The following is an 18,850-nucleotide window of genomic DNA, read 5'->3' on the forward strand; positions in this document are numbered from 1 at the left end:
GGATCAGAGGAACAGGAAGTACATTTAGAGGAGGTAAGAAGAAGGGCAGTTTCTTCAGTAGAAACTTCAGAGAAGGAAGAGAAAAAAGGAGAGGAAGGAGAGTACAGGGTGTGGACTAAGGGAGAGAGAGGTGGGGAGGGTTTAGATGAAAATTCAAAGTTAATCTTACGGATTTTATCATGGAAGTAATCAGATAGAGTCTGTGGAGAAAGAGAAGGGGGAACAGGAGACAGAGGTACTTTGAGAAGAGAGTTCAGTGTGGCGAAGAGAAGTTGAGGGTTAGAACCGAGGGAATTAGTCAAATGGGTGAAGTAATCCTGTTTGGCTAGTGAAAGGGCAGACTGGAAGGAGTTCAGCATGAATTTGAAATGAGTGAAGTCGGCAAGGGTACGGGATTTATGCCAAAAATGTTCTGCTGAGCAGGCACAGGAGCGAAAATAACAGATTCTAGAGGTTAGCCAAGGCTAGGGTTTGGTACGCCTAGTAGGACGGGGCATGAGAGGGGCAAGAGTGTCAAGAGCAGAGGAGAGAATAGTATCATAGGAAGAAATAGCTTCATTCACAGACTTAGGTAAGGTGGTGGTAGAGAGAAGGTTAGAGACACAAGAGGATAGAGTAAAGGGGTTGATAGCTTGAAGGTTCCTAGAGGTGGGGGATGAGATTGGGTGGGACTGCAGAGGAGGGTGCTTAAGAATGAAGGTTAGCAGGTGATGGTCGGATAGTGGGAGATCAGAGGAATAGAAGCTGGAGGGAGAGCAGTTAGAGGAGAGGATAAGGTCCAGACAGTGACCATTTTGGTGAGTGGCTGTCGAGGAGCACAGCTGAAGATTAAATGAGGACGTTAGGGCAAGGAATTGGGAGGCATAGGAGTCGGATGGATCATCAGAGTGGATGTTAAAGCCCCCAAGGGTAATGGAGGGGGATGAAGGATTATGAAAGAAGGAGAGCCAGGCGTCGAAGTCAGTGAGGAAGGATGGAAGAGACTTATCAGGGGGGCGATAAATGACTGCTAGACGGAATAAATGACTGCAAGGGAGTGAAGAGGCGGATAGAGTGGACTTCAAAGGACGAAAAACAGTGAGACTGGGGTGGGAGGAGAGGTTGCAATTTGCAGGAGGGAGAGAGCAGAAATCCAACGTCATCGCCACAGCCGGCAAGGTGAGGGGTGTGAGAGAAAAGATAACCACCATGGCAAAGGGCCGCGACGGAAGTAGAGTCATCAGGAGAGAGCCAAGTTTCAGTTAAGGCAAGTAGATGGAGGGAACGAGAAATGAAAAGGTCATGAATGTAGGGAAGTTTATTGCAGATGGAGCGGGCATTCCATAGGGCGCAAGTGAAGGGTAAGGAGGAAGGTGGAAGGAGAGGAATAGAGATGAGATTGGAGACGTTGCGATGTGGTCTGCATAAGTAGTGAGAGGGCAGAAGAGGGCCAGGATTGGGATTGATGTCACCGGCTGAGAGTAAGAGAAGGAGTAAGAGAGAGTGGAGAAGAGTAGGAGAGGTGTGGCCACGAAGGCGTCGAAGGCAAGAGGTATTCAGGTAGAATGGGGAAGGCAAAATGGAGGGAAGAAAGAGATGAAGATTAGAAGCTGAGAAGGAGGTATGGGGTAGGAGAGAGGGTGAGGTGATGAAGTCAATGGATGGGAAGTGAGTTCCTGTAATGGAGAGAGGTAGGGGGTGAGGAAAAAGATTAGGAAGGGACAGGACTAGGAAGAGGATATGTATAGGGGCCATATATAACGACTGAGGTACTTTCAGGTGCTAGGTGGGAACAGCAATTGAAATTAAAGGTGTTATGTAGAACAACAGGTGAGCATCAAGTCAAGGCTGAACAGGAGTAGGACCAGGAATATGGAGGACCGAGGGCTGGAGCAGACGAGGCTGAAGACAAGCAGGACTGGAACAGGGCTAAAGGTTGGAGCAGACGAGGCTGAAGACAAGCAGGACTGGAACAGGGCTAAAGGTTGGTGAGGATGAGGCTGAAGACGAGCAGGTCTGGAACAGATGAGGCTGAAGACGATGGTGAGGATGAGGCTGAAGACGAGCAGGTCTGGAACAGATGAGGCTGAAGACGATGGTGAGGATGAGGCTAAAGACGAGCAGGTCTGGAACAGATGAGGCTGAAGACGATGGTGAGGATGAGGCTGAAGACGAGCAGGACTGGAACAGATGAGGCTGAAGACGATGGTGAGGATGAGGCTGAAGACGAGCAGGACTGGAACAGATGAGGCTGAAGACAATGGTGAGGATGAGGCTGAAGACGAGCAGGACTGGAACAGATGAGGCTGAAGACGATGGTGAGGATGAGGCTGAAGACGAGCAGGACTGGAACAGATGAGGCTGAAGACGATGGTGAGGATGAGGCTGAAGACGAGCAGGACTGGAACAGATGAGGCTGAAGACGATAGTGAGGATGAGGCTGAAGACGAGCAGGACTGGAACAGGAGGATGAAAGGCTGGAGCAGTTGAGGTTGAAGACAGGCAGTACTGGAACCGATGAGGCCGAAGATGAGGCTGAAGATGATGTTGAAGGTGAGTAGATGAGGCTGAAGACAAGCATGACTGGAACAGATGAGGCTGAAGGTGATGCTGAAGATGAGGTTGAAGACGAACAGGATTGGGACAGGAGGACCAAAGGCTGGAGCAAAAGGCTGAAGACAGGCAGGACTGGAGCAGAAGGCAGAACAGACCAGAGCAGCAAGACCGAAGTGTTGGCAAGGATCACAGCATGAAAAGGAACATAGGACCCGAGGGCCAGAGAGAGAGGACAGACACAGGACCGACACGAGGGCCCACGAATCACCGAGTCACCCCAGCTCAATCCCAGCAGCAATTCGAGGACATCGATGCCAGCGCCGATGGTCTGTTGTACCTGTCACTGCTTCAGCCGTTAGCCGGCACCGTCAGCTGCTTCGTGATCTCACCTCAGGCCGACGCCGTTCCGGCCTCCACACAGCAGAGCAAAGGAAGAACCCAGCTGCCACGTGGCTACACTGCCTCACAGCGCACAGCTTTCCCAGCCCCGCAACCTCACCACCCGCCGTGCGGCCGTCAATCACGCTACACACACTGAATATGCAGGAGCGAAGCAGGAATCGGGACGCTGGGCAACCCCGTGACTAGGCAGCCATGTGCAGAGGGATGGGTAAAACTTCTGTCCACATTTATTTCATACTGGACACAAATTGAAAAGTCAAGGGAGGCTTTACACAAAGCACAAACTAAGTAGTAAGAAGTAAACTGAAGAATCACCCTTTGCTAAGAATAAAGAAGGGAGACCAATGGGGTTTAATGGCTATTGACTGACCTGGTGCCAAAGAATGCCCTATTCAGAAATGAAAATCCAAATATCATAACAGCAAAAAAATATAAAGGCCCTGAGACATGCCATGAAACATAAGACACTCAGACATGACAACCAAGAATGAGTGCTTATTAGGCTCAGAATAAAACAATATCAGAGACTTCCTGACATTCTGTAACAGCGGTAGTTAATGCCAGTGTTATCAAGTTAGTCGTGCAAAACAGCTAAGAGTGTAGAATTGCACAAAGTAGTGTATATCAAAAAGGCCACGAAAAGGTGCAAACCATACATATGATACAGAAGCACACAGTTGTATCCACACAGCTGGTGCCATATATTCAGCCATAACAGGTAGTGCCATACGGGCAGTCAGATTATCTGGTGTCAGAGAGGCGCTGCAGTGGCTAGTGTTAACACTGCTGGCTGCAGTGGCTGATGTTATACAGGCTGTTGTGGCGACTGATGATACAGACAGCTGCAGTAGCTGGAACCATACAGTTGACCTTAAAAAACTCTCCACTTAAATACGTATTGCTCTAAAGAACACAGAACACAGTACATATACATTATGTGCAATATATTATTAAGTGTGTATAAGACATCACTCAGTGTCACCACACGCACGACAAGTGCATCAATTATGCAGAACAGAGCTGTCAGCTCTTTCTGCTAATATCGGTGACAATGTTTACACATCGTGACTTCTTTTCTGAACCAAATCATAAATATATGTGCAACTTAATTAAAAGAAAATATGTTGCTGTGTCTATAAAGCAATAAATCATGCAAAAAAACTTCATATGCCCCATTCCAAAAATAATTACAACTCTTCAAAACAAAATGAATATATTGCAAAAATCATTTAGCTGTTGTGTCCTTTACACTGACTGCAGCTCTACGAGGTGCCCCGGTTTATATTCCTTCATCAGGAGCTAGCTATACTTGCAGCCAAAATAACTTTTTATGAAATTTGTTCGCCTGCTCGCCATCTTATCATGCTTGAATCTGAAACTTGGAAGCATATAGGTGGCAGAGGTAGCTGTGGTAATTGGCATCATATAGGTGGTCGCTGCATTTGAAGTTACATACTTGCATGCTGCAGCTGAAGCCATACCTCAGAGACCTCCGAGATATACCTCAGCTCCACAGAACAGCTGCCTTTTTTTTTTTTTTTTAAACAGGCACCCCCCAAGTCAACTGAGACTCTGTATAAAACTAGCTCGGGAGCACAAAACCCCCAAAAAGGTACATAAAGCCCAACTGAAATTAGTTAGAAACCAGGTCAGGAGCACGGCTGTTAGCCCATCATTCATCCACTTGAGAGATAGAGAAATACTGAACATTCTACGCAGCACAATACCCTTAAGGGGCAAATCGCTGCAGAACTATTTTCACTCTCTTGTTTCCCTGCGCTGGTAGATTGACACAAACCATTGGTCTGGACTGGTCTGATAAGATGCTATGGAATGACAATTTGACCCCTGAAGCAGGCATTTGCCAAAACATGGGCTGTCTCTGGTGCAATAAAATCTGCTTCCTCTAATCCTAGACTCCATCTCGTTGTTTCATCTGTGGTCAGTTACACTGTCTTTGTTCTTAAGATGCTTAGTACCTGTCATTATATGATCCAACTCAAAAATGCTCTACTTCCCAACAATTTCTCAAACTTCTACTCAAAAGATCAGTAGAGTCATGATAGCATCTATCAGACAAGTGTACCCGCCTCCTCTTTGGCTAAGTGAGCCAGGCATACAACTAGAGGCGGTATCACAATCTTCACTGATCCATTTTTAATTTTTTTTCTAATAATCCCAACTTTATTTAACCAAAAAGATTTTTTTTTAAGAATCATTTATATTTTCAAGAGTTTATCATTCTTTATAGTCCACATTCATAAGGAAGTAACATCTTTTGAGTAGAAGTTTGAGAAATTGTTGGGAAGTAGAGCATTTTTGAGTTACAACATGCAGTGGCGTAGCAAGGGCGGGGCGGTGGGGGCGGTCCGCCCCGGGTGTCAACGGGTAGGGGGAGTGCATCCGTCCACCCCCCCCCCCGGCGCAGCACCTCCCCCCGACATGGTCCCCACCTGTCTACGAGCTCCATCCATCTGCAGCGCTGCTGTAAAAATTGCTTCGTCGGCCCTTCCCTCACTCACTGTGTCCCGCCCTTGAGGAAATAGGAAGTTACGTCAGAGGGCGGGACACAGTGAGTGAGGGAAGGGCCGACGAAGCGATTTTTACAGCAGCGCTGCAGATGGATGGAACTCGTAGACAGGTGGGGACCGTGTCGGGGTGGCGCTATGCCGGTGGGGGGTGTCGTGTTGGTCTGCACCCGGGGGGGGGGGGGGGGGGTGCAGCGGCGATCTGCCCCGGGTGGCAGCCGCCCCCGCTATGCCACTGACAACATGGCTCCCTTCATTATTTAATTGTTTATATCGCCTTCATTTTTGATTATTATACGGTCTAAAGCAGCAGCATCCTAGGGTTACAAAGATAAAATATTTAGAACTTCTAAAGCTTTAGTGATAAAGGAACATAACTCCTTCTTGTGAAATAGCCTTGCAGCTACAGGGTCATGTCCCTCAGAAAGCAGCTCACCTACAGAATGCACCAATGCAGCAGAAGGAGCACCTTCAGAGTGAGGACGACAGATTCCAAATCCAAATGGGGGGGGGGGGGGGGGGGGGGCCCTGTCCAAATCAAGTCTACATCATTTGGCGAACAATTAAGGCTGAAATTGAAAGGAAGTATCTTTAGGTGGAAAAGAAGCCTGATTTTTTTTTTTTTTTTTTTATAAATATGCTTGATGAAGTAGTAGCATGAAATCTGCTGAAAAAGGGCAACCGGGACCTGAGAGGCACCGAGTCTGACAAAATAGCAGACGGTACAGTAGAAGCAGCCTCTACTACTACTACTACTACTATTTATCATTTCTATAGCGCTACAAGCCTCTAAATGGGGAACACTGGTTTCTGGAGTCGCAGTGGCAAAAGCAGGAAGATAGATGCAGGGAGCTTAAGAAGGCTGTGGTTACCATGCTGCCTAAGGGAGGAGAAGTACTTTGTGGCAGCCATGTTTCCCCACAAAGCACAGCTCAAGAAAGAGCTGTCCAAGCAGTGTCTCGATACCAACTGACATGTCTTACAGCACAAACTGCACTTAAACTTAGGCACCACTGTAAGGAAGAGAGGAGAGAAACAAGCACAGCTGCAGGAATACAAAATTCCCCAATGACAGAAGTACTACTCACAATTTAATGTGGCTTCTGTCAAACCCTGTAGTGATTCTCTGTCCTTTTTTCTCTCCTTTTCAATCCAGCTTACTCGACACTTCCACACAAAAAGCAATTTAAAGAGACTGCTAAATTGAAGTGCTCAACAACCATAGCAACTGTACATTTTAAGGAGAAGCTAATGGCTTATGGAAAGGGGTGGGGACCTGGCACCACCTGGTATACCCTGAAATAAGCAGAAGGCAAGCCTCTCACCACCAGCTCAACCAGACAACTAGGAGTAAGCATCCTCAAATCAGTTCAGAATCTGTGGAGATGACCATCTAACCCTTGCTGCACACAGAGAAATGGAGGCAGCTGAGCACCATCCTATATGCAGAGCTCAATTAGTTCTAGCTCCACCTGCTGGTAGATCAGCATAACTCACATTTTCTGGACTCATCTGTTGCTGACAAGGAAGAGTATGTTTATTAAGCATCAGATACTTTATTTTGGCCAAATTTACCTGGTATCTCAATATAAGGTACAATATTTAAAGTCTTCAAAAACTAGCTCACAACAAGCTGTCATTTTTGAAGCCACTTTCTGAGGAGCAGCTCGTTGTAAGCTAGTTTTTTAAGACTTTGAACACTGATATAGTAAGAAATTGGATTTTGTACCCTATATAATTCCTTGCCCTGTTTTAATCTTCCTCAAGCAGTCTCTGGTGAAACATGGCCCATGTCGCAACCATGGCAAGATTTTGGGTTTTCAGAAACAAATTTGCAGATAAGTGAAATTATATGTATTAAGAATTTATTTTGTATAACTGATTTTTTTGTATTTTCTTTTGAAGTTTATAGAAGATTTATATGTGCTATGATTATAATTTTGAAGACGTGTTTCCCAATGCGATCAAATTTTTGATCCATGACAGTTTTCTCTACATACTAGCCGTTGAGCCCGTAAAAACGGGCTAGTATAGGACGGGGGGGGGGGGGGGGGGGGGGTTGAAAGGCCCCTCCGCCGCCGAGGTCACCGCTACGGCCCCCCCCCTCGGAATCGCCACCACCCCTCCCACCCGGGCCCTCGCTTCACTATTGAAACAGCGCGGGAACGCAGCACACAGCTCAGATGAGCTGCCGTCCTTCTTCTCTGCCTGTGTCCCGCATTGACGCTGTTTCTATAGCGGAGCGAGGGCCCGGCCCGGGTGGGTGGCGGCGACTCCAGGTGGGGGGAGTGGTGGCAGCAACCTTGGGGGGGGGGGGGGGAAGCGGTAGCGACGGCGGTTTCGTCCCTCCCCTTGCGCAGTAGAGACCCTCTCTGTCACGCCCCCGTCATCACGTATTGACGCGGGGGCGGGACAGAGAGGGTCTTTACTGAGCATTTGCGAGTGACTCCAGTCATTCGCCGTTTATATGTTTGATGAGCACATACTTAAGTTAAAAATTAGAAAATCAGGAGTTATCAAAATTATACATTTATTTAAAAAATATACTGTTAATTTTGTTTGATAAGCAATGCATCAGACACTGGGTTATTATTAGTTAGAATTTCCTCCCGTGCATTTTGATTTGTTTGTACCCCTTTTTGGTTTTTTGGTGTTCCAGTCTCAAACTGGCATAATACATTTAGTCTGGACTAATGATGCCAAAAGGTTTCCTCTGTTTCAACCCTTGTACAATATTTTTATCTAGGCCCTTTCACAAACAAAATATTTTCTTACTTGGGTTATTAGCTTCTCCACTTAAGGATGAGTGCTATATGCTATATGTAAAACAAAAATAAAAGTGAAAACTAGAATTGCCGGGGCTTATAGAGAAGCAGACATCAATTACCTGATTCTACAAGAGTCTCCAAAATAAGCTCACTTAAGCCAAAAATGATTTATCTTCCAGGGTTTGACAACTGTACTTCAAAATGTAACAGAAATACTTACTTCAGAGTATCTGATAATTCTAATTTGTTCGGCATTAACCAGCCATTCAAATCATCTTGTGTCTCTTAAGTCATTACATGTAAATCACTTCAGGTTACCATGGTATCATCTCCCACAGTGTCCCAGAAGAACATCAGGCCTTACCTGGCATTGGTTTATAGCGGCATGGTTGCCATGAAAGGGAGATTGCCTGTCTTTATCCCGATGATGCCTGCTGATGTGTTTACTTCTCTGAAGTTGTTGACGCAGTTTTGCAATCTGAAGTATAAAAACACAGTACCAACATTCAGGTCTGAATTACAGACTTGATAGAAAATCTTTGTGAATCATAGCATATTACTGTAAATATTGTAACTAGCATGCCTATGGGGTACACGTAACTTCCTTGTGGAAAATCTATTCAGGTAAATTAAATTGCAGCAGAGTGGTTAGAACAAACCTAAAGTGATTAGTGCATCAATGTGAAAGAATCCTTTTCCAAATTAAATCATTTTAGCAGGTATAAAACGGATCATTTACTGGGTTTTTAAAAATTTGATTAATGTAGAGAGAATTAACACATTTGAAGAGAATAATAAAAGGATGTGGCATTTACAATGGCATCTGCATATTAGATCACTAGAAATATCTTCAAACGTCACTGGTTTCTAAGGGAAGCTCAGACTTTTTTTTTTTTTTTAGCTCATGTTGATTCAAGAAAACACAGTACTTCAAGTTTGATTTTGTTCTACATTTAAAACTAACAGGCGTGCATAAGGCAAAGAGACATAGGAATGAAAAAAAAAAAAGCAAACTCACTCCTCATTATGGTGTCAAGATTAATACTCCTGTAGTAGAACCACCACACAAAACAATGATAGTGGATGCAGGAAGGAATTTTCTTATTATCTCATTTGTACCCCTTACATGAGGCTTACATGGAGCGGCCGTGCAGTGAGTTGAGATCCTGGGGAACTGAGTTCAGTTCCCACTGCAGCTTCAAGTCACTTAAACCTTCTATTGCCCAAGGTACAAAAAAAAGTCCACTAGGGAAAAAGAAAGTACCTGCATATAATGAGTACAGCGCTGTGTATGTATAGTAGTGATACAGAAAGGAGTAGTAGTAGTAGGCTTACCAGAGCAAGCCTTCAAAACAGAAGAGCGCGCCAAACTTTCAAAAATGAAGACCACATAGAACCTTTCAAAACATCAAGCACATTTATTTAAAAAACATATATGCCACTTAATCAACTAAGTGGTTTACAAAAGTACATAATAATCTTATATAATAAAACTCACCCTCAACGTTCTGAAGACACTGACGTCACTTCCTTCAAGACGGGTTCAAAGGGTTCGTGGTGGTGAAGCCACAGAAATCACCAAGTCAAGGGGCCCCGCCCTCGCATCAAACTTGATGACGTCGAGGGCGGAGCAATGGCGTCACACACCGAGGGCGGAGCAATGGCATACGGTGCATTCAGGAGGTGCGGAGCAATGGCGTCAGAACGACGAAGAGGCCGGTAGGTAGGGAGGGAGGGAGGGAGAAGGGGGGGGGGTGTTGGGGAGGAAAACCTTGCTAGTGCCCGTTTCATTTGCTCCAGAAACGGGCCTTTTTTACTAGTATTATATAAAACATAACATACAATCACTTATATACAAAATCACAGGTCAATTCATGTTATATCAAAGGATATGATATTCCAGAAACTCAAAATACAGCCACAAACAACTGTGTTTTAAGAAGTTTCTGAATTTCATCACATTACTACAAATTCACAAGCAAGAGTGTTCCATAGTTGCGTACCTGCAACAGTAAATGAACCAAATAATCATATTGGGATTATATATTTTTCAGCAAGGAAATCCACAATTTAGTACCTTGGTTATGAAAAAGTAGTTGAATATATAGATTAACTACTTTCTTACAATTGCTTTCATCATAGATTTTGCATGCAATAATCTCAAGGGTCAAGGTTAAGTGCTCAGCAATCAAGTTCTACCTTAAAATACAATTTGTAAGTAATAGCAATGCCTCCACACACCCCTTTTTTTGTTTATTTCTGGTCAAATGTATTATCTTATAGCCCAATGGACACAATTCTTTAATCACCAGATTATCTTTTGAATGTGACCACGTCTCAGAGAAATAATCCTTAATTGTTCCTCTTCATCCCACTCCCTGATTCTTTCAGTTTTCTTAATCACCAACCTAGCTTTAATATACCCTACAGAGACAGGTACATATGACCCCACATTTTCAATATCACATTTAACCTTTACTAATTGACAATTCAAACAACAGTTTTTCTTACCCAATCTTTTAGGAGTCCAGCCCCAACCTAACATTTTTAATCCCTCCCTTTGAAAGCCAACCAGATCTCTTACTCCAACATAGTTCTCTACTTCCCCATACTCCCAGTTATACCACCTAAAATGTTGTCTGATGGAGGAATACTGGAATCTTATGCCAGTTGTTAAAAGGCAGAGACAAAGCTCAACTATCCAAATTAAAAATCAACTGATACAGCAACCATTTCTCTACACACGCCATTATTTTCATAAACAACCCACAATCAATAACTTTCGGCACAATGCCTCAGAAGCCAGCGCTCTTAACTTCGCCAAGTCAGTGATGTCATCCATCGATGTCTTGGTCAGTTGCCTACTTCTCCCCCTGCTGGATGGTCCAATTAAACTGAGTCTTTGGATGGAAACCAATTCAGCATACATTAAATGCCTAAGAAGCCAACGCTCTTAACTTCATCAAGTCAGTGAGGTCATCCACCGATGTCTCAGTCAGTCAAGCTGCTCAAAGTCGGTTACAGACTAATCACGTTAAACCAGAAAAAGAAGAAACATAATAATTTCTACAGAATTCAAGCACAATATTTCCTAAATAAATATGTTTTAAAATCCTTAAGAGATTCAAAATGGCCGCTGACTAGACCGGTTGCTCAGCAGCTCTTGGAGAAGATGCCAAAAAGAAGGGGCCGCGTGTCCTCCTCAGCTGCCCCGATACGGCAAAATCCCCAATTAATTCAATCTACAATGACCGCTCACCTCCTAAGAGCAGACACACCCAGGACATCGGGAGCGGACCCGCTAGGTCTTCTGGGTGAAGATGGAAACGCTACGGAGACCTCTGGGCTGGAGCTATTGCTCAGCCCTGATGCTAGAGCACCTCCCATGCAACCCTCGGGAGCGAGCACGTCGACGCCGGTTTCCAGTGGGACGCCACCGATGAGTGAAGCAGTCCTACGGACCGAAGAGGGGAGACACCAAGCGCAACATGCGGGCCTAGGAGAGCAAGGCGCCTCCGGAGGGATAGAAACAACGCCTGACTACTAGGATCAGATGGACGCTGGAAGTGGAAATAGAAAGCAACATTCCGCAGAAGTTGCAGAGGTACAATTTCCTTTTACTCAAAGACCCACTGAAATTACTCTAGAGTCTCTTTGGACATTGATTGTAGACTTGGGGAAAGCCTTAAGCCCACAAATAAAACAAATCTCACAGGATGTTGCTTGTCTTGACCAAAGGGTTCAAGTCACTGAAACCAGGGTAGAATATATGGTGAACCGACAAATAGAAATGGAGAAGAATTTGAAAACTGTAGTTACATCAAGAGACTATGATAAAAGACTTGATTACATTAAGGAGACGGACTGAGTTTCTGGAGAATGTGACTAGAAATAATAATATTTGTTTTTTGAATTTTCCAAAAACAATTGGGGTTTTACCAAGAGAAATGCTTAGGAAGTATATTACTGAGTTCCACCATTTACACAAATATATTATTTGCCTCAAAAAAACCAAGTATCTCAGACAAATATTCCACTAGATATCTCGAGGATATTAGAAGCCTCGGATACTGAATTAAACGCCTCTACTTTAATTGCCACAGTAGCTTTATCTCCGGATAAAAACTGGTTGATGAGGCTTTTCTTCCAAAACAAAGATAAAAGCTTTCTTGGTTTGAAGGTTCAACTCTTCCCGGATGTTACTAAAGAAACTCAAAAGCGTCGATAGAGATTTTTACTTCTGAGATCTGGCGTACTTCAGATAGGCGGATCATTCTTTTTAAAGTACCCCTGCAAATGCCTAATAAAATATGAATCTAATAAGTATGTATTCTATGATCCTTCACAGCTGTCCTCTTTCCTGGCAGCAAAGAGGCAAGGGAGTAATTAGATCTTTTTGCTTTAGGTTAAATGAATAATGGTTTCTCATTGAGTAACCGTGCTAGTTTGGCTTTTCCTTATTATATTTTAATTCATATTTCCATATCGTAAATTTTGAAACACCATAATGTGGACTTTAACTAGCTAGTACATATTTGTGCTAAATAATTTATTTCCTTTGTTTTTGAATGTACAACATAATTATTTTCTTGACAAGTGAAGCTTCTTGTTTGATGATATATGTAAATGAATGAATAAATAAATAAAAAATCCTTAAGAAAAGCAGTGTAAGAGGTAACAACACAGGTCCTCAGGTAATGAGAACCAGAACTGAACAGCTAGGTAACCAAAAGATTTTTCTAGAATTTTCTTATACTTAATGCCAACAAATGAAGGAAAAAGAGAAAAGGATCTCTTGTTCTTGAGGATCTCCTGAAAGAAAATGATCTCTTGTTCTTGAGGACCTCTTGAAAAGAAATACTACCAAGTTTAACAGATATTCCAGACCGATTCAATTTAACATTTGAAATACCAAACTAGTTTTTAAAAAAATGCAGGCTTGTACAGGTAACCAGTGTACGGAAATCATGGCTGAAGTCATACTATCATGCTTCTTTAAATGTAATAGGAGTCTGGCAGCAGTGCTCTGTAAGATCTACAATTTAGTTCATAATTTACAGTGATAGATGAATACAGACTGTTACATTAATCTAGATGGAATAATGAGAGAAGAAATATCTATTTAAAAAACTGAGTGGAGTGGAACAGGTAGATGTAAATCGCTTGTTTACTCTTTCCAAAAATACAAGGACTACTAGGGGGGTATGCAATGAAGCTACTAAGTAGCAAACAAAACATATTAGAGAAAATATTTCTTGAAACGTGTAATTAAACTCTGGAATTCATTGCCAGAGAATGTGGTAAAAGTGGTTATGATAGAGTTTTAAAAAGGTTTGGACAAGTTCCTAAAAGAAAAATCCATAAGCCATTCTTAAGAAGGACTTGGGAAAATCCATTGCTTATACCTGAAATAAGCAGCACAAAATGCTATCTTGCCAGGTACTTCTAACCTAGATTGGCCATTGTTGGAAAAAGGATACTGGGCTTGATGGACCTTTGGTCTGTCCCAGTTTGGCAACACTTATGTTTTTATGTTGGCCACAGCTGTCTTCTTTGAGATGAGGAAATAACTCGAGTAGCAACCCTGATTTCTTACCTGTGGTAGGCCAATGATGTCCTATAAGGCAACCACCTAAATCGTGACCCCATTTGGGAAGCTCTGCTTCACAATGTCCACTGCTTCCTTCACTTTATCCCCAAATGAAGAATTCCCGTACAAAGGGCATCTGCCAATTTGAAATAGACAGCCTCACATAATGTAGATGCATACAGCCAAACTAGACATCTGATAGCAATGGTGGAAGAGGAAACTGGACAAGGTTTCCAAGACATGTTGTCTAAGATGAGTGCTCACGTTGATCCACTTCTTTTAGTATTGCAGCTCTAAGCAAGTGTGACAGAAGGCCAGAAAAAAGGCTTGAACTTTTTGAAAGACTGCATACATGTATTGGAACACATAAAATCTAATGAGCCAAATTGGTGGAGTGCTGAAACAGGACCTGCTACTGGTGGGAAGAAATCTGAAGGTGAGTTTTTACCTGCTGTGAAATTGTTTTAAGACTTGGGGAAAGTGTGAGATTTAGGTTAAACTGATAAATATGGTCTCCACTTAAATTGTGTTTACTAAAGACAAATGAAGCATTAAGTGCAGAAGTTTTGTTCCATGTTTGATTCCCACCCCAACCCCCATCTATCCCAGGCTCAATCTGATTTACAGGCTGCTAAGCTAATTAACAGGATAGAAGGAAAATTATTCACCTGAAGACTTAATTGGGCATCTTCATCAGCAAGTTAATTTCCCTTAGGAATAGATTAGTTTTAGGTTCTTACCATTCATCTTAAAACAAAGTAAACAGAATATACCCTTAGTATGATGAACTTTACAGTACAGTCTCAATTATCTGACCTTTGTTAATCTGACCATCTGGCATATTTGACAGACCCCCGTGATGTCATTGCGTTGCCTTTAAGAAGTGTGCAGGTTCTCGTCCTGTTTTCTAGCTTCATACACTGCTGGTTTGTGTTAACAATACTGTATTTTAAATACAGATACCCTATGCCTGTTCTGCATGCATAAAGTACGTTTTCCGTATTATCTGACTTTTCACTTATCAGACAACAGCTCTGTCCCATTTACATTGGATAATCGAGACCATACTATGCGTGTATGTATCAATATTCACTTAGCAATTTTAAATAATTAACCAACCACCCAATGCTAAAATGCAGACAGCAGTCCAGCAGTAAGATGAGAACTATCCAATCTTGCTCTGTGTGCCACTTGTAGGATCTCCCAGTAACACAGTAACTGATGGCAGATTAAAAACCTGAATGGTCAATCCAGTTTGCCCAACATGGCTGCAGCGTACTCACATTCATTATCAATACATGATTAATCAACAATATTACTAACCCTTGATCTTTGCTATTTATATGACAGACTGTAGAAATCTGCCCAGCACTGGCCATATTTCCCAAATTCTGGAGTTGCCATCAAAGTCCATTCCAGTCCATCCTAATTTGCTTTGCCACTTTCGGGGAAACAGATCATAGAAGTCTGGCTGACATTGATCTTACTTTTCAACTTGCCATTTAAGCATCACTCCTTCCTATCCTGCCCATTGTAATATATCAACCACCATGAGGTTATTTAAGTTTTAATTTGATTCCATCCTCTTTCTATATAGGGATTGTGTGTTTTTGTCCCATTCATTTTTGTCATAATCCTCTGAACTGCTTTGAGTCTATGTCCTTAGCAATATATGTCCTCATGAACTGCACACAATACTCCAAGTGAGGCCTCACTAATGACTTGTACAGAGGTATTAATACTACCTTTCTGCTGCTGGTAATGGCTCTCGCTATGCAGCCAAGTATCTTCCTGGCTTTGGCCACCACCATCTTTACTAAGGCGCACTCACGTTTTTGGCGTGCGTTAAAATTGTGGCCGCGCTAAAGGTTAGACGTCCATAGGAATACACTGGCATCTCTAACATTTAGCGAGCCCACAATTTTAGCACGCACCAAAAACGTGAGCGCACCTTAAAAAGACCCCCTGAGATTCTCAGATACTATCATCTCTCTCAACCCTATCAGCCTCTCAACCCTAGTTCATTAGCTCCTTTGGAATTTTACTTCCCAAGTGCACCACGCCTTAAAGCTGAACTGCCAAATAGTCCGGTCTCCTAGTTTTTGAAGATATTTATGCTTATTAGAAATTTGATATACTGCCTTTATGTCTGGCCAATCAAAGTGATCACTTCTCATGTTCTCTACTCACCCTTTGGTTTTGTATAGAGCTGTTAGCTGGCGCTGATGCTCCCCCGCTGCCGATCCCTGTTCAAAATGGCCACCATACTTACAAGGGCGGCGTCCAAGACTTCAGCAGAAGTCTCGTGAGTCCGCCACTGGAAGTCTCGGTGGCCATTTTGAACAGGGATCGGCAGCGGGGGAGCATCAGCGCCAGCAGCGGGCAGGCAGGACCAGGGATCTTTCCTGCCTGCCCCAAAGAATTGGTTACACAACCTGGGTGGATGAAGGAGGGGGAGGTGAGAGAGCAGGGTCATTGGACATGGGTGGCTGGAGGGGGGGCAGGGGGAGAGTAGGGTCGCTGGACATGGGTGGCTGCAGGGAGGGCAGGTGGAGCAGAGGGTCGCAGGACATGGGTGACTGGGGGGGGGGGGGCAGGGGAGAGGAGGGTCGTTATTTGATGCGCCGCTCCTTGCCACTTGCTCCGCGTTTCCCTACTCCTCCCCCTGCCTGGGAATCAGCTGTGACGTCAGCCTGAGTGGCTGGAGGGGGGCAGGGGAGAGGAGGGTCGCTGGACAAGGGTGGCTGGAGGGAGGGGGTGAGGGGGTCCTGAGACCAGAGAGGTGGGGGTGGAAGGGGGGCCTCAAACTATAAAGGGAGGGGGCACACACTCACTCACTGTCTCTCACATACACTCTCTCTGACACACTCTCTTGTCTATCACACTCTCCATCTCTCATACACACTCTCTCTCTCTCTCTCTCTCTCTCAAACATACACTCCGAGGAAAACCTTGCTAGCGCCCGTTTCATATCTGACAGAAATGGGCCTTTTTTACTGGCAATTTAGATATTTGATAGAAACATGGTTGAAACCTGGAGAAGAACCAAACCTCTCACGTTGCTTACCACCAGCATTTTCCATTGTCTGTGCTTCATGCTCTTTCAGGGAGAGAGGACGGTCTTGCCGTGCTCTTTCCTAAGTCCTTAATGGTAACAAATATCTGGCTCAGACTTCACCTACTCAGAATCCCTTCCTTATTAAGGTAGACTTAAACCCTTCCTTTCACATTTTACTACTTTATTGCTAACCAGCATTAAACACTTAGACTTATGATTCTCTTTGCCAGACTCTAGTGGATGCTGTTCCTCGATTTCCAAATTTACTAATTTTAGGAGATTTCAATATCTATGCAGATTATGCAGATGACCCATATCCGCTATGGAAAAGATGACAGATAGACGCAAGGGACGTCTTAATCTCAATGCAGAGGAATGGATACATCTGGACAATTATTTGGTTGGGGAAATTTAATGAAGAGGGTGGTATAAACCAAAGAAATAAGAGAAGGGGGTGAGGGGGAAGGGGAGGGGGTAGGGGGAGAAAAAGTGGTTTGTGGAAAATGTTTACATATTTGTAAGTTGAAATGTTGAGGGAACCTGTGGTTCCGGAAAGTTGTAAACCTGTTTGATTAATAAAAATGTATAAATTAACCTCAAATCTTCCTTTTATGTCTAAGTTAACTGATTGGATTGTTTACGCACAATTATTGGATCAAATTGATAAAGTAAATGCTCTTCATCCGAGACAAACCGGATTTACATCACATCACAGTTGTGAGACTATAGTAACATCCTTAATTTATTTATTCTTATATCCCACATTATCCAAAAACAAATTTCAGTTCAATGTGGTTTACAGTAAAACAACGTTTTAATAACTTACATGCAATAAACTGAAGTTGTCTATTTAACAGAGAAACATTGCCTCAACAGATAGGTCTACAAAGTTTTTTGAAATCTAAGATAGGAACTTACACTTCTGATTCTTTTGGAATGAGATTCCACCATTTATCTCTACTTCAGGAAGCAGGTGAAAGCTTGGCTCTTCAACCAAGCCTTTAATGGAAGAACTAACTAACTTGTTAGTTTCACTCACACACACAAGGAATGACTCGGGCTGCACATACTACAGCGGGACATGTTTATCCACTCCTAGCCTGAGATAATATTTAACCATCTCTCTGACCTCATGTGCAACTTCCTTTAAATCAATCACCTTCCTTTCAAATTCTTCCTACTTTCTTACTCATCTATATGTTACAACTTTGCCATACCCTTCACTACCAATTATAATGTTCTATTACATATTGTGTTGTGATTGCAAGTAGTATACCATGCCATATTTTGTATTGTTACTTGAATATTTTTACTGCTGTAATTACCTATTGCTCATGTTTGATCTATTCTTACTGTACACCGCCTTGAGTGATAAACAAATAAATTTAGAGCCTTGATAATACAATCCAGCAAAATAAACAGATTTGTAAATTACATTTTACAACTTGGTAGATGCAAAAATAAATATTCTCTTGATGTTGGTTTTGCATTTCTAGCCAACAGTACAGCTAGGTCCATCATATAGTCCAATGCCACACCAAACAATTTTTTTAAATTAATGTACAGGTTTTAAACATAATTCATGCTCTGATCGATAACCAATGTAGGGCAATAAGTAAAGGAGATGCCTTATTAAACTTTGGTACTCCATAGATTAAGCATGCTGCTGTATTTTGTGCTGTTTGAGGCATCTTAATTATAGATTCTTTACTTCCTGCATAAATTGAATTACAATAGTACAATTGTGAGAGAGTCAGTGTTTGAACAAGCAATCTGAATGAGTTCTTATTAAAGTAAGTTTTGACGGTCTAATTTCCACATTATTTTGAATACCTTTGCAAGTACAGAATGAGTTTCATTTTCGAAGGAGAGATATCTGTCTAAGACTACTCCTAAGATTTTTAATTGTATACCTACTGGATAGACAGTTTGATTTATTGTGAAGGTAAAATAAGTGATGTGTCAATGT

The 18,850-nt window shown here is 42.8% G+C and overlaps 1 protein-coding gene across 1 annotated transcript in view; it reads right to left on the bottom strand.

Annotated features, from left to right (window-relative positions):
• FAM117B (family with sequence similarity 117 member B) overlaps positions 1-18,850 on the bottom strand; it is a 262,157-nt gene that overhangs the window by 88,523 nt on the left and 154,784 nt on the right. The window contains exon 4 of the mRNA XM_030210480.1: positions 8,598-8,711. Within this exon, the coding sequence (XP_030066340.1) occupies positions 8,598-8,711 (114 nt within the window). The remainder of the gene's footprint in view (positions 1-8,597; positions 8,712-18,850) is intronic.

Source organism: Microcaecilia unicolor, chromosome 7, assembly GCF_901765095.1.
Source record: "Microcaecilia unicolor chromosome 7, aMicUni1.1, whole genome shotgun sequence".
Lineage (NCBI taxonomy): Eukaryota > Metazoa > Chordata > Amphibia > Gymnophiona > Siphonopidae > Microcaecilia > Microcaecilia unicolor.